This window comes from Erythrolamprus reginae, chromosome 1 (assembly GCF_031021105.1).
Source record: "Erythrolamprus reginae isolate rEryReg1 chromosome 1, rEryReg1.hap1, whole genome shotgun sequence".
NCBI classification, from domain to species: domain Eukaryota; kingdom Metazoa; phylum Chordata; class Lepidosauria; order Squamata; family Dipsadidae; genus Erythrolamprus; species Erythrolamprus reginae.
In genome coordinates this window covers 18,223,301-18,236,585 of record NC_091950.1, presented here as the reverse complement: position 1 = coordinate 18,236,585, position 13,285 = coordinate 18,223,301, and the positions used below count along the sequence as shown (strand labels likewise).

General features: G+C 44.9%; 1 protein-coding gene across 2 annotated transcripts in view; it reads left to right on the top strand.

Moving 5' to 3' along the window:
* The window catches only part of LOC139156598 (semaphorin-4E-like), a 44,333-nt gene extending 33,760 nt beyond the window's left edge, over positions 1-10,573 (top strand). For both annotated transcript variants that reach the window (XM_070732443.1, XM_070732454.1), the window contains exon 15: positions 9,286-10,573. In XM_070732443.1, the coding sequence (XP_070588544.1) occupies positions 9,286-10,079 (794 nt within the window). In that variant the 3' untranslated portion in view covers positions 10,080-10,573. The remainder of the gene's footprint in view (positions 1-9,285) is intronic.
* The last annotated feature ends 2,712 nt before the right edge of the window (positions 10,574-13,285 follow it).

Genomic DNA, 13,285 nt, shown 5'->3' with positions numbered 1-13,285 from the left:
CGCCATGTCTTCGCCTCCGTGCGGCTCTGCAGCGAAGAGGAAGTAGCCGCGCACCGCCTCCCAGGAGCCCGGCCGACTTTTGGAGCCGTTTTGTTCTCCCATGTCTCTGGAAGGAGAGTTCAGCATGGGATTTAGCTCAAATCTTATTGGTAGGAACTGAGTTTTAAATTAATATAATTAACATATTAAGTAGGTACCGCCCCCTTGCTGCCCCAGTACCTCAGTTTTAAAAAACTCAGTCTAGGATAGGGACTCTGAGTTTTTGTCTCCTGACAGGAGCGTTAATAAAATGGTGTATAATTAAGTATTAATTGTTTTAATTGTTAAATTCTGTATTAATGTTGTTGTTTTATCTTCTACAGGTATCAGAAGGCTTGGGGCATCTACCCTCCGCGGGTAACACCCCCACCATACTCCTCATGGGGCCTCTTCTCCCAGCGAGTACTGCCCTGAAGAGGAGAGGCTGGGCTATAGGTCACTGTCCTCCGTGGTCAGACCTAGCCCTACACCCCAGGTGGGGGGGGGTTTCCGCCCCCCCCATTGACGGGGGCAGCGCGGCGTTCTGCATGACAGGCGCGGATCTGACAGCCGCGAATCTGACAGCCGCGCCTATCAGCTGATGGTCGGGAAGCCGCGGAACTGTCAAAACGGCCGAGGATTCACTCGGGCCGCAGCGTCGCCAACTGAGCGATCGCAAAGACCTCGCAGCCGCCCCGCCAACTGGAGAAGGTCTCTCCGAGCCTGGGACCGCTGAGGAGAGGCGCGCCCGCCATTTTTTTGCTCCCAAAAGGGCGCGGAAAGCCGTTACAAGCGGCAAGCAATAGGCGGCGGCTTGGCTAGCTGCCAGCAGTCCTTGGAGATTAATCTGCCTGGAGACTGTCCCTAATTGGTGATGGCTGGGTCACATGATGCGGGATCACTAGGAAGAGACAGCTCCGAAGCTGTGACAGCCTCCATAGCCACTTGTTGTGACAGGAGACTGCTGTGATCTCTGCTTGATTAGTTGCCAGTTCGAGGGAAATAGTTGTGAGTAAAACGCTGCCCCTTATCTACAATTTAAGGATGGCTGAACAGCTGGGAAATCGCGGGGAGGAACAGCCCCAATTGACTCCAGTGACTCATAAAAATAAGGAGAAGGCTTCGGGCAAGGCCAAATCAAAATCCTCCCAGTCTTCCTCCTCCTTTAAAGAGGCTGAAAGGAAGATTAAAACCTTGGAACAAAGGCTAGAGGCAGCCTTAGCTTCTCCTACTGCAGGGGTCCTGACTATACCCCCCTTTCAGCCACTCCCACTCCCCCCATCGAGAACAGCATCACCTGGATTGGCTTTGGGGGCCATGGGCACTGCAAGTGAGAGGGACTGGTCTCCTGACCGACAGGCCTTATCAGGCCCACCTCCACCTTCGCCTCTCGCTAGGCCAGATAGGCCTGCTTCAGCCAGCCATCCTACCTATGGGTTTTCTGCAGGGACACAGGCGTGTGCCCCAACAGCAACGTTCACGCCAACGGCTGCGGGACTTAGATCCCAAGCTGATGTCTGGCAGGCCTTCCCGCCATCCCTGCAGGACATGATTGCCAACGTTTATGCGCATGGAATGGCGGTTGGAGCCCAGCGAGTAACACCTCCATTACCACAACCATACCAGCCCAGGGATCTTTGGTCAGCACCACCGCCCCCTCCTGGGCTGGACTCATTGGCGGGAGACACTGGGTTTCTGGAAGAAGACAGTGAGCATGGGCACAATGAACTATCTGATGATGATTATGCCTGCCCAGAACAGCCAGCTCCCGCAGGACTGTTTAAGCCCACGTTGTTTAGGCTGCTGTTGCATAAGGTGAAGCAAACCTTAGATGTGCCAGGGGCGAATGCACCTACAGATGCAGGGGATGGACTTAGGACTTCTGCTTCCCTGTGTAAGGAGCAACCTAAGGAATCCGACAACGTGCCTGCAATGGAGATATTCGTAGAAAATATTAAACGCACCTGGCAGCACCCAGCAGTGGCACAGGGTCCCTCCATGGTGGAGCGTCGCTTCTATACGTTCAACGACGAGATGGAGAACCTGCTACAATTTCCGCCAGTGGATAAGCCAGTGGCCACACTGGTATCCAATGCCGTCGTCCCTTCAGAGACTGCGGACAGTCTCAAGCCGGATGAAAGACGGGCTGAGACACTCCTGAAAAAGGCCCATCAAATGGCAGCATGGGCCCTACGGGCGGCATCTACTGCATCCATTTTCAATAGGGCATCCATCATGTGGCTTCAGGAGGTGCAGTCTAGGATGGGGCCTGAGGATTCTCGCCTAAAGCAGGATTTAAACAAACTTCTAGCGGCAGCCGAATTTTCCGCAGATGCCACCTTGCACGCGGCGAAGTTTTCCGCAAGGGGCATGGCTTCCACTATTTCTTCTCGGCGCCTCCTTTGGCTTTGACATTGGCAGGCGGACGTCAAGTCGAAATGGCGCCTGTCATCTGCCCCTTTCCAGGGCACAAAATTGTTCGGGGAGGTGTTGGAATCCGTCCTTGTGGAGGACAAGGACAAGAGGAAGATCCTCCCCAGATCCTCTAGACGTCAGGATCGCAATAACACCCCGTATCGACGCCGGCAGTCCTTTCGATGGGACCCAGCCTCCGGAACCACCCAGGCCTCCAGGCCTTATTCACAGGGTCAATATGGGCAGTCCTATTCGTACCGGGGTGATAGGACCTACTTCCAAGGCCGGGGCAGGGGATACCAGCAGGCGAGACGCCCCTTTCGGGGTTCCAATCAACGAGGCTTCCGTGGAGCCAAGTGACTCCATAGGGCAGGTCCCTTTGGGGGGAAAACTCCAAAGGTTTTGTACCGCCTGGAGGACCACATCCTCCGACACCTGGATCTTGGACACAGTAAGCCGGGGCCTACGCCTGGAGTTCCTTCATATTCCGCCTACCCATTTTGTGTCATGTCCAGTGCCCAAGGACGTTACCAATCGGACATTACTAAAGCAAGAGATTGCGCATCTCCTAGAGATCCAAGCCATCAAGAGGGTGCCAGCCCAGATGGAGGGCCTGGGGTTCTACTCCAGGGTCTTCATAGTACCCAAGGCATCGGGAGGTTGCAGACTCATTTTGAATCTGAAACACCTAAACAGGTACGTGTTATACCGCAGATTCAAGATGGCCTCCCTTCGCACGATCCTTGCGTCAATCCGGCCCAGAGATCTCATGTCATCCATCGACCTGAAGGAGGCGTATTTACACGTCCCCATTCATCCGGAGCACCGGAAATACCTCCGCTTTTATGTCCAAGGGATTCACTATCAGTACCGGGCGATGCCTTTTGGCCTCTCTTCCGCACCGCGCACCTTCACCAAGCTCCTAGATTCGCTAATCGCCTCCTTACGGTCCCGATCAATAAGACTTTTAGCTTACTTGGACGACATCCTCGTATTGTCCAGGGATCTGGCGAGCGCGTGGCAGGATCTGCAGGACACGGTAGCGCTGTTGCAGGAACATGGCTTTACGAGAAACGGGGGGAAAAGTCATTTTTCGCCCACCACCACTATAACCCATCTTGGCTCGGTTATCGACACCACCTCCATGAGAGTTTACCTATCTTCGGAGAGACAGTGCAACGTTCAGGACTTAGTCACCAAATTACAACATCAGAGGATGGTGCCGCTGGCCTTCCTATCCAAGGTCCTAGGGACTCTAGTGTCGTGCGTGGACATCGTTCCCTGGGCACGGTATCATTTTCGCACGCTGCAATGGACTTTACTTCCCTACCAAAAGCGACGTGTGAGTCACACACGCAGATTAATTACGGTACAACGAGGCCTGCGAGACTCCCTAAAATGGTGGAAGTCCCGGGTGATACATCTCACCTGGTGCAGGGCAGCCATGTCCTGATCCTAACGGACAATGTCTCCGCCCGCTCTTATATAAACCACCAGGGGGGAACGAGATCCAGACGCCTGATGCAGGAGGCCGACTCTCTGTTCAGATGGGCAGAAGTCCACTTGGCTTCTCTCTCAGCCGAATACATTTCAGGACAAGAGAATGTGTGGGCGGACTGGCTGAGCCGCAAGACTCTGGACCCGGCAGAGTGGAAATTGGATCCAGGTGTGTTCAGGACACTGACAACTCGATTCAACACACCGATCTTGGACCTGTTTGCAACGTGTCACAACACGCAGCTGCCCCGCTTTTTTTCCCGGTTTCCATCTCCGGGTACAGAGGGGGTGGATGCGCTGCGCCTCCCCTGGCCAGAGGGGCTCCTGTATGCGTTCCCACCTACTCGCATCCTTCAGAGGGTTCTGCAAAAGATCATACAGGAGCGAGCCGAGGTACTACTAGTAGCACCCTTCTGGCCTCGACGGGCTTGGTTCTCGGACTTGAGGGAGCTGTCAATCTCTCCGCCTTGGAGAATCCCAGACCATCTTGTAGCCCTCAGTCAGGGATGCATTGCACACCCGGAGCCTTAGTGGTGGAGCCTGACCGTGTGGCACTTGAGCGGGACCGCCTGAGACGGCTACATCTCCCTGACACAGTCATAGCTACCATGCAGGCTGCGCGCAGACCAGCTACGAGGCGGATTTACCAGTCAACGTGGTCAGCCTTCTGCACCTTCTGCGGAGTCCAGAAAATCGACCCTTTAGCAGCCTTACCAGGGACTGTCTTAACCTTCCTTCAGGCAGGATTGGATAAGGATTGGCTTCTAACACTTTGCGCCGCCACGTGGCGGCGTTGTCGACAATTTTAAGTCACGACTATTACCGGCCTTTGTCACGACACCCTTGGATCAGGATTTCTTAAAGGAGCGACGAATATCAGACCGGCTACTGTTCATAGGTTCCCCTCTTGGGACCTACCGCTTGTGCTTAAGGCCTTGACAGCTCCACCCTTCGAACCGTTGAGGACGGTACCGATGCGTTTTTTATCCATAAAAACGGCTTTTCTAGTTGCTATTACTTCGGCCAGAAGGGTGTCGGAGTTGTCGGCCCTATCAGTGAGGCCTGACCTCTGTCTGTTCTATCCGGATAGAGTGGTTCTTTGGTTGGACCCTTCCTTCATCCCAAGGTGAACTCTGGTTTCCATAGAACTCAAGAAATAGTATTGCTTGATTTCTGTACACATGGCACACATCCATCTGAACTCAGATGGCATAAATTGGATGTGAGACGTGCGGTCAAAATTTATATTCGTAGAACACAGACTTCCAGATCATCGGAAGCATTGTTTATCTCCTTTTCCTGCCAAGGCAAAGGCACTAAAGTGTCTTCACAAACTATTAGTCGTTGGATAAGAGTCTGCATCACTGAGGCTATAAAGCATCAGGACAGGCTGTTCCTCAGGGAATAACAGGACATTCAACACGCAGTGCGGCAGCTTCGGCAGCCTGGTCTACACAGGCTTCGATCGAAGAGATTTGTAGAGCAGCCACATGGGCAGCTCCATCTACCTTCATCAAGCATTACCGGATTGACGCTTTTGCTTCTGCGGAAGCAGCATTTGGGAGGAGGGTGTTGCAGAGGGTGTGTTCCACTTGAACGCCCTTGGGCCTAGATTTCCCTCCCGCTTATTATGTCTTGGGTACATCCCACGTTGGACTCTCCTTGCAAGTGCATTGGAGAAGAACCGTTGAAACTTACCTGAACGGTCTTCTCGATGCACTGCAAGGAGAGTCCAAAACCCACCCGTTTGGTGGACCAAGGGCTTTTTTCCTGACATTATTTAAGTTATTTGGTCGGGTTTGTTGCCTTCCAGTTGTTTAATAAAAAGTTTATAGTTTACTGCTCCTTCGTTTTTTATGACTGGTGGGCTAGGGGGCGGTGCCTGCATAATATTTAAATTAAAACTCAGTCCCTCCAATGAGACTGGAGAATTACCCACGTTGGACTCTCCTTGCAGTGCATCGAGAAGACCGTTCAGGTAAGTTTCAACGGTTCTTCTATTCTATTCTATTTCAGTTACACCAAGCCCTGTAAAGCAATGAAAAGCTGCAGTAAGATCATAAGCATAGTTGCAGTTTCACTTAGCAATCACTTTGCATAGTAACCACGTTGGCAGTCTCAATTGGGGTTGGTAAATGAAGACAGCCTATATTACTTTTAATGCATTGAAATAATCAAATGTAGAGAAGAAACAGAAAAAGTAGTAATTTAATACAGCTTTAAAGGGGAAAAACCCCTATCTCATATAAGCAAGTACAGAATTCAGAATATGATTTGAGGCAACAAATGTGTTGTGAATATATTTAAGGGCATAAGAAATGGCATCATTTATCAATATGCCATATTAAAAAATTAAAAAGATAAACATTAAAACAAACCAATATAAAATAAGAAAGAAAAGAAGAAGAAATAAAAGACACAGCCAAAAATGCCAGAAAATAAAATACAATCAAAAAGAAAAGAAAGAAAAGGATACAAACTTCTGATATTCTTCATAGCAATTGTAATTTACTCGTTCTAAAGTTACATCATGATCCTCTTCTTTTTGTAATATATCCTATCTACGGTAATCTTCAAAATCTTATGTTCATTTTTTCATTTTTACACCATTATTTATTTCCAGTCACCAATAAATGTAGATATTGTTTTTTCTCTATTAAAGAAGTTAATTTTCCATTTCAGCAGATCTGTCAGCTTCACAAACCATTCCCCCACAGTGAATATTGTCAAATCTTTCATCTTTGTTCATATAATAATCTTGTTGCATAATCATGTATTGAAATAATCTTCCATGACTCCAAGCATCATTTTAAATGTTTTAAATGTACACCAAGCATGATAGAATATCCCTTTATGTTGTTCACATTTACAACGTGCATTTGAAATACCTTTATACATCTTAGTTAATTTCTCTGATGTGTTGTATCAACAGTATATTAATCTATAAACATCCTCATAGCATAATGTAAAATTCAACTGTTTTGTCATTGATTCATCTGTATGTTATAACTAGAATTCTTAGCCAACTTTATCATACAGTCTTTAATCTATTCTTCCTCTGTTTCAAATACCAATGAAAGTTTATACTCTAGCAATTACATGTGTATGATCAGTGCACAACTATACTTCAAACTTTGTGTTACTTTACCTTAAACCTTTATTCCTTTTTAATCCTTCTAATAATTATAAATGATAAAACTATATCTCTCTGCTATTAGTTGCTCTCTTGATCTCATCTTAAATTCCCCTTGATTTCCCAATAATTCCTGGTATGTCTTTGCCTCCTTTTCTCTTCGCCGATATGCTTCTTGTGTGGATATCCACAAAGGGTTTTTGGGGCCCAACCTATGGGCTTATATCCATTCCAGGTTCTCATATAATTTGAATGTGTGCAGGCACGCACACCAACCACAGCAGAGACCTGGAGTTATGCTAATGCATTGGGATCACCTTACTATTTAACTTTGCCTGGCAACAGTAATGTCAGAGGTGGGTGTATAACAGCAGAATCTCTCTCCTCTAAATATGGTTTTTCTCCACAGTAAACACGATAATGGTCTGTTCTTCCCTCTCCCCATTGCGTAGATATGGATAAATGTTTCTCTACAGACCCACGGAACTGTTTAATTGGACCTGAATTATTTCCAACATAAAGATCATAACTACATTTTTCTGTCTTGTCACTCATGAGCACCATGTCATCCTGTCCCAATAATTTCATAGCACACAGTGGATCTGGAAGTCCTTCTAATCAAACCATTTGTCCATTGTTAAAAACAGCAGTACAGACAACCATGGTAGGTCTGAATATAGGAGAGTAATTCACTGATGGACTCGGGCGGGTTGTTGCCTGCTTGTCTGACTGCTTTCATCTCCTTTTCAATCCAGCAGAGGATGACTGCGTTTTTCCCAGAGATGCACACTAAACGTCTTGCAGTTTGTATGTGTGTGGGTTTAAAATGCTGTTTCTCTAAGCTTAACATTATTTGATTAAAAAGGCACATTGTTTTTGAATATAAATTGCCTTGACTTTGGGGAGTCTATTGAAGAGAGGGACAGTGCTCCTTTTTCCTTTTGGAGACATTTTCTCTGAAGTCCTGCATTTTCATTTTTAACCTTGGGCTCAACCCAGGGAATTCCTACCCGAGAGTGAGCATCAGCAAAATGAGCACATTGGCTTATTGCAAAATCCCTGGTACTTGTTGCCACCGAGAGAAGCTGGTATCAGATCGTGAATATTAAAAAGCTGAAAACATATTAATTTTTAAAAAAAACCAAAGCACCAGGCAACACATTTTAAACAGTGCTTTCAAAGCACATGATACAGAGGCAAATGGTAGCTAGAACCTCTTTTATTCTTTCTCTGGCAAGTGCTACATAAAATTAAATGCATTACTTGTAAGGAGATCCTTCATATGGGATACAACTCTGCAGGATCACAAACATGTATAATTTATCAGTATCTTTTACTGTAATATCTAACATGTCAATATATTCTGTCGCCTTCTATGAATAGAATAGAGTTGAGTTGAATTGAATTGAGTTTTATTGGCCAAGTGTGATTGGGCACACAAGGAATTTGTTGTTGGTGTATGTGCTCTCAGTGTACAAAAGAGAAAAGAGACATTTGTCAAGAATCATGAGGTACAATGCTTAATGATTGTCACAGGGTGAAAATAAGCAGTTGGGAAACAATCAGTATGAATTGTAAGGATACAAACAACAAGTTATAGTCATACAGTCATAACTCGGAGGAGATGGCTAATAGGAAGGATGAGAAGACTAATAGTAATAATAACACAGCCTTAGTGACGCCCCATTCAAGGGATGCTCTCAGTGTACATAAAATAAAAGATACGTTCGTCAAGAATCATAAGGTACAACACTTAATGATAGTCCAGGTACAAATAAGCAATCAAATTATATTAGGAAACAGTCAATGCATATCGTAAGGATACAAGCAACAAAGTTACAGTCATTAGTGGGATAAGATGGGTGATGGGATCTATGAAAAGACTTAGTAAATAGTCTGAAAGTAGTGAGGAAATTATTTGTTTAGTGATGGTGTGTCCAGGATGCGAGGGGTCAGTAAATATTTTCACGGCCCTCTTTTTGACTCATGCAGTGTACAGGTCCTCACTGGAACGCAGGCTGGTAGCCATTGTTTTTTCTGCAGTTCTGATTATCCTCTGAAGCCGCCTGTGTCTGTCTTGTTGGGTTGCAGAACCAAACCAGACAGTTTGATGATACAGACTGTGTGATGGGCAGCTAGTAGAGGCAGTGAAATAAGTTGGCGTAGTTCCTAGCATGAGGCAGGAAGCTATAAACTGACCACTAAGCCTTCTTGCTTTTCAGAAAAGAAAATCAGAATGTACCCTGTCACCCTTGGCAGCAGCCCGCATCTTGACTGTGAGCCTTTGTCCAACACAGCCAACCTCCTCTGGATGTTTAATAAGAGCCGCTTGCTGGAAGAAGAGGCTAAATATCTCATCCGTACAAAAGGACTGGTTGTCTTTAATGCAACAGTTGCTGATATGGGGCTTTATGAATGTCAGTCTGTTGAAAAAGTCAAGGGGAGAACATTTCGTGTGACAGTGGCTGTCTATCTCCTTCAGCCCCAGCCAGAGAGAACTTTCTACAGTCCTAAGTGTGACTTGTCAAATCAGATAATTTCTGAAATGGCAGATCCAAAAAACAAATCTTTGGCAGTCCCAAAGATGGAGAACCCAGGGCAATCGCCATCCAGAAGTATCCAAAGTTCCTTCTTCAGTCTCATAGTTGTGGGGTCCACCGTTGCCCTCCCTTTCTTCCTTTTGCTCTCTTGGAATATTTACAAAGGCTACATCGCTCTGCCCTGGGCTTCTATATCTAAAACATCAGTGGCTGAATCAGCAAGTCCAGAAATGAATCTGGAGCAAGTAGACCTTACTCAGACAAGCTCATCCTCCCAAACAATGACATCAATAGACAAATCAAGCCCATTGATATCTTCCTCCAAAGTGGATTGCAGTATAGATATGAAGCCAAGCATTACCTCCACTAAAATCTGTGGTTCTTCAAATTATCTGGTCATGGATGAAACCAAAATTCCTGATAAAGACTATGAAATACAAGCTTGCTCTCAGGGAATGAGTTCAACAATTCTTTGAGCCCACAAACTAGTTGGTTTGTAAAAAAAATGCCTTTTTGCTTTTTTTCATTAAGTGTTGCTCGATTTCTTCGCGGATCACCATTTTCATCCTGCCATTTTCAGAATGTTCTAAAAAATAAATCTTTTGGGGAAAAAAAGTTTTTATCAAGCCTCATTCTTCCTCCATATTGTTTCCCATATTTTCAGATCACTGTAGGAGAATGCCACCATCCATTTGGCAAATTATAAATATTTCTCATTTCTAATTCTTAAAATTAGTACAGCTATGTAAAACAGAAGTATTACATATGGATTCCAGAAAGTTTGTGAACAGCATTTTCTATTCACACTAGACAAAGCATTTTTTAAAAGATGGGATTGTATTTTCCACTTGTTGTATAAATGGAAAGAAATAACCCATTTCTATTGCTAAACTTCAATTGGTCCATAGGAAACTCCGCCATTGTAGTGACTGCTTTCCAGAACTCTGACTAATTAAAACTAGCAACTGTTCTTGCATCTCAGATTTCATTTTAAAGCCACTTTTCATACTTATTTCTGAATCACTGCTTTGCAGCAAACCTCTGAAATGGAAGAAACGGTGATTCCTTTAGATATGCAAAAATAATCTCTTTTTTGAAGCAGCGATTTTTTTCCTGGAACTGAGCCAGTTATTGAAAAGCAGTAAAATTGTCCATTTGGTGACTGGCAGTGAGTAAGTCAGACCAGTGATTTTTCCAGAGTGCATCAGGCACTCTTCTCTGAAAGCACATTGTTCTGTTTTGGGAATAATTGAGATAACTAATGGTACCTAATGCAGAAATAGAGCAGAATCATCTACCTTCTCCAAATGAAGGCTGATTGGAAGGAAGATGCACTTAAAAGCAGAGATTCTGCAGTCAGGCGGCTGAGCATGTCTTGAAGAAGGCATCTTTGAACATTGGTTCTTCTGGCAGACTAGCCATTCTAGCAACTACAATGAGAAATTGTAGGTGCTCTGCCTTTCAAAAGTATGAACAGATACAAATTCTGAGAATGTCATGACATCCTCGGTTTACCTTGGATCTGAAATGACAGGCCCTTTCCTTGCTTTAGCCTCACTTTCGCTTATCCTTTCATTACCAGCTAAAGTTTTTAAGTATTGAAAGGACATTTTGAAAAGTAGAGCAGGCAGCATCCCCAGCTTGCTAGCAATCGGCTATCTAATATTGACAGCCTTTTTTAGAAACTAATTATCTGGTGCAAGGCGGACTATTTTAATTGGGTCAACAGAAATAGAGTAATTTTGGTGGGATCACTTTGGATATCATGTCTTGTTCACCTAAAGAACATCCCTGAAACTTGCAGTTGGAAATGTAAAGGGGCAGTTTATTTGGAGCACTAATTACTCAGCTGTTCACAAGTTTCCACAGGAAGTTCTCACTGAGACTTGTGACTCACAGTCTTTGAGATGTTGTTACTTGAACAGAAGGTTGGGTTTCAGGACTCGTATTCCTTGAAGGCAAGGCAAGGCTTAGCTCACGAATAGCCTGCCTGAGACTGTGGTGAATCCACTGAGATAAAAACAAAGAGAATCTTCCCCAATCTGGTGCTCTCCAAATTGCTAGCTCCCATAAGGCTTACGGTATTAATTAAGTAATTAAGATAGCTTGAAAATAATGGAATGGTCTCACACACTAGGAAAGATATTTCATCATCCTAATTTTTCCTTAGGAAAAATTGGGGAAAGCTGATGTGCTCCTACATTTAGTTTCCAACAATAGCCAGTCAACAGTGAAGCCATTAACCAAATTATGGAAGAAATTACCATGTGTGTTATGCATCCTCATTATCTTGTTCTTGTCAATAGACAACCTTTTTTAAAAAATGAACGATCATGACAGTTACTGATTCATCTGTAAAAACTGCCCCGTCTGTCTGGTATTTCAGGCATCTTCCAACAATAAACAGATATCCTGCAAAGCTTACAAGCTAGCCACAAAAGCAACTGTTACTCTTGTTCCAGACAAAACACAAATTGTTATTTGATATACAGTGTTCCCTCGATTTTCGCGGGTTCAAACTTCGCGGAATGTCTATACCACGGTTTTTCAAAAATATTAATTAAAAAACACTTTGCGGTTTCCCCCCCTATACCACGGTTTTTCCCGCCCGATGACGTCATATGTCATTGCCAAACTTTCGTCTGCCTTTAAAAAACATTTTTTTAAATAAACTTTAATAAATAAACATGGTGAGTAATAATCTAAATGGTTGCTAGGGGAATGGGAAATTGTAATTTAGGGGTTTAAAGTGTTAAGGGAAGGCTTGGGATACTTTTCATAGCCAAAAATAGTGTATTTACTTCCGCATCTCTACTTCGCGGAAATTCGACTTTCGCGGGCGGTCTCGGAACACATTCCCCGCGGAAATCGAGGGAACACTGTATTGCCTTTGATTATGGCCGAACCAGAGCTACATGATCATGAAGTAAAGTCAGGTCACCTCAGCAGTCATCAGCCATATTAGATGGAATAAGACGCAAAAGAAGTTTTTGAAAAAACAAACCATATGGACTAACGGTTGCCCTCAGATAGGTGGAGAACGATGTCCTAGCGCCTGTTTTAAGGCAATTGCCAGCCCAGTTGGCTTTTGTTTATAGAGAAGTGCTATGTCTGAATGGGCCATCACCATGACAATGTTGACCAGGAATCTAATGTTTCTATTGACAGTCATGAGGGACATTATGTGCCGATGTCGTCACTGCCTCTGCAGGCCTTCAAGGTCATGAAAAGTTCCTCAGGAAATACCCAACGTCCCTGAGGTGACGCTCAATGTTCTTGGAAAACCTCCAGGGGAGGTAGATGACTATTTCTGTACTTCTTTATCTTATCTGGAGTGTGACAGCTTTTCTGGGTGGAGAAGTGGAAAATGTAGCAAACATATACCACATTTTTAAGATGCTCTAGACCAGTGTTTCCCAAACTTAGGTACTTGAAGATATTTGGACTTCAACTCCCAGAATTCCCCAGCCAGCGCTGGCTGGGGAATTCTGGGAGTTGAAGTCTAAATATCTTCAAGTTGCCAAGGTTGAGAAACACTACTCTAGACCAGGTATAGGCAAAGTTGGCTCTTCTATGACTTATGGACTTGAACTCCCAGAATTCCTGAGCCAATCATGCTAGCTCAGGAATTCTGGGAGTTGAAGTCCACATGTCATAGAAGAGCCAACTTTGCCTACCCCTG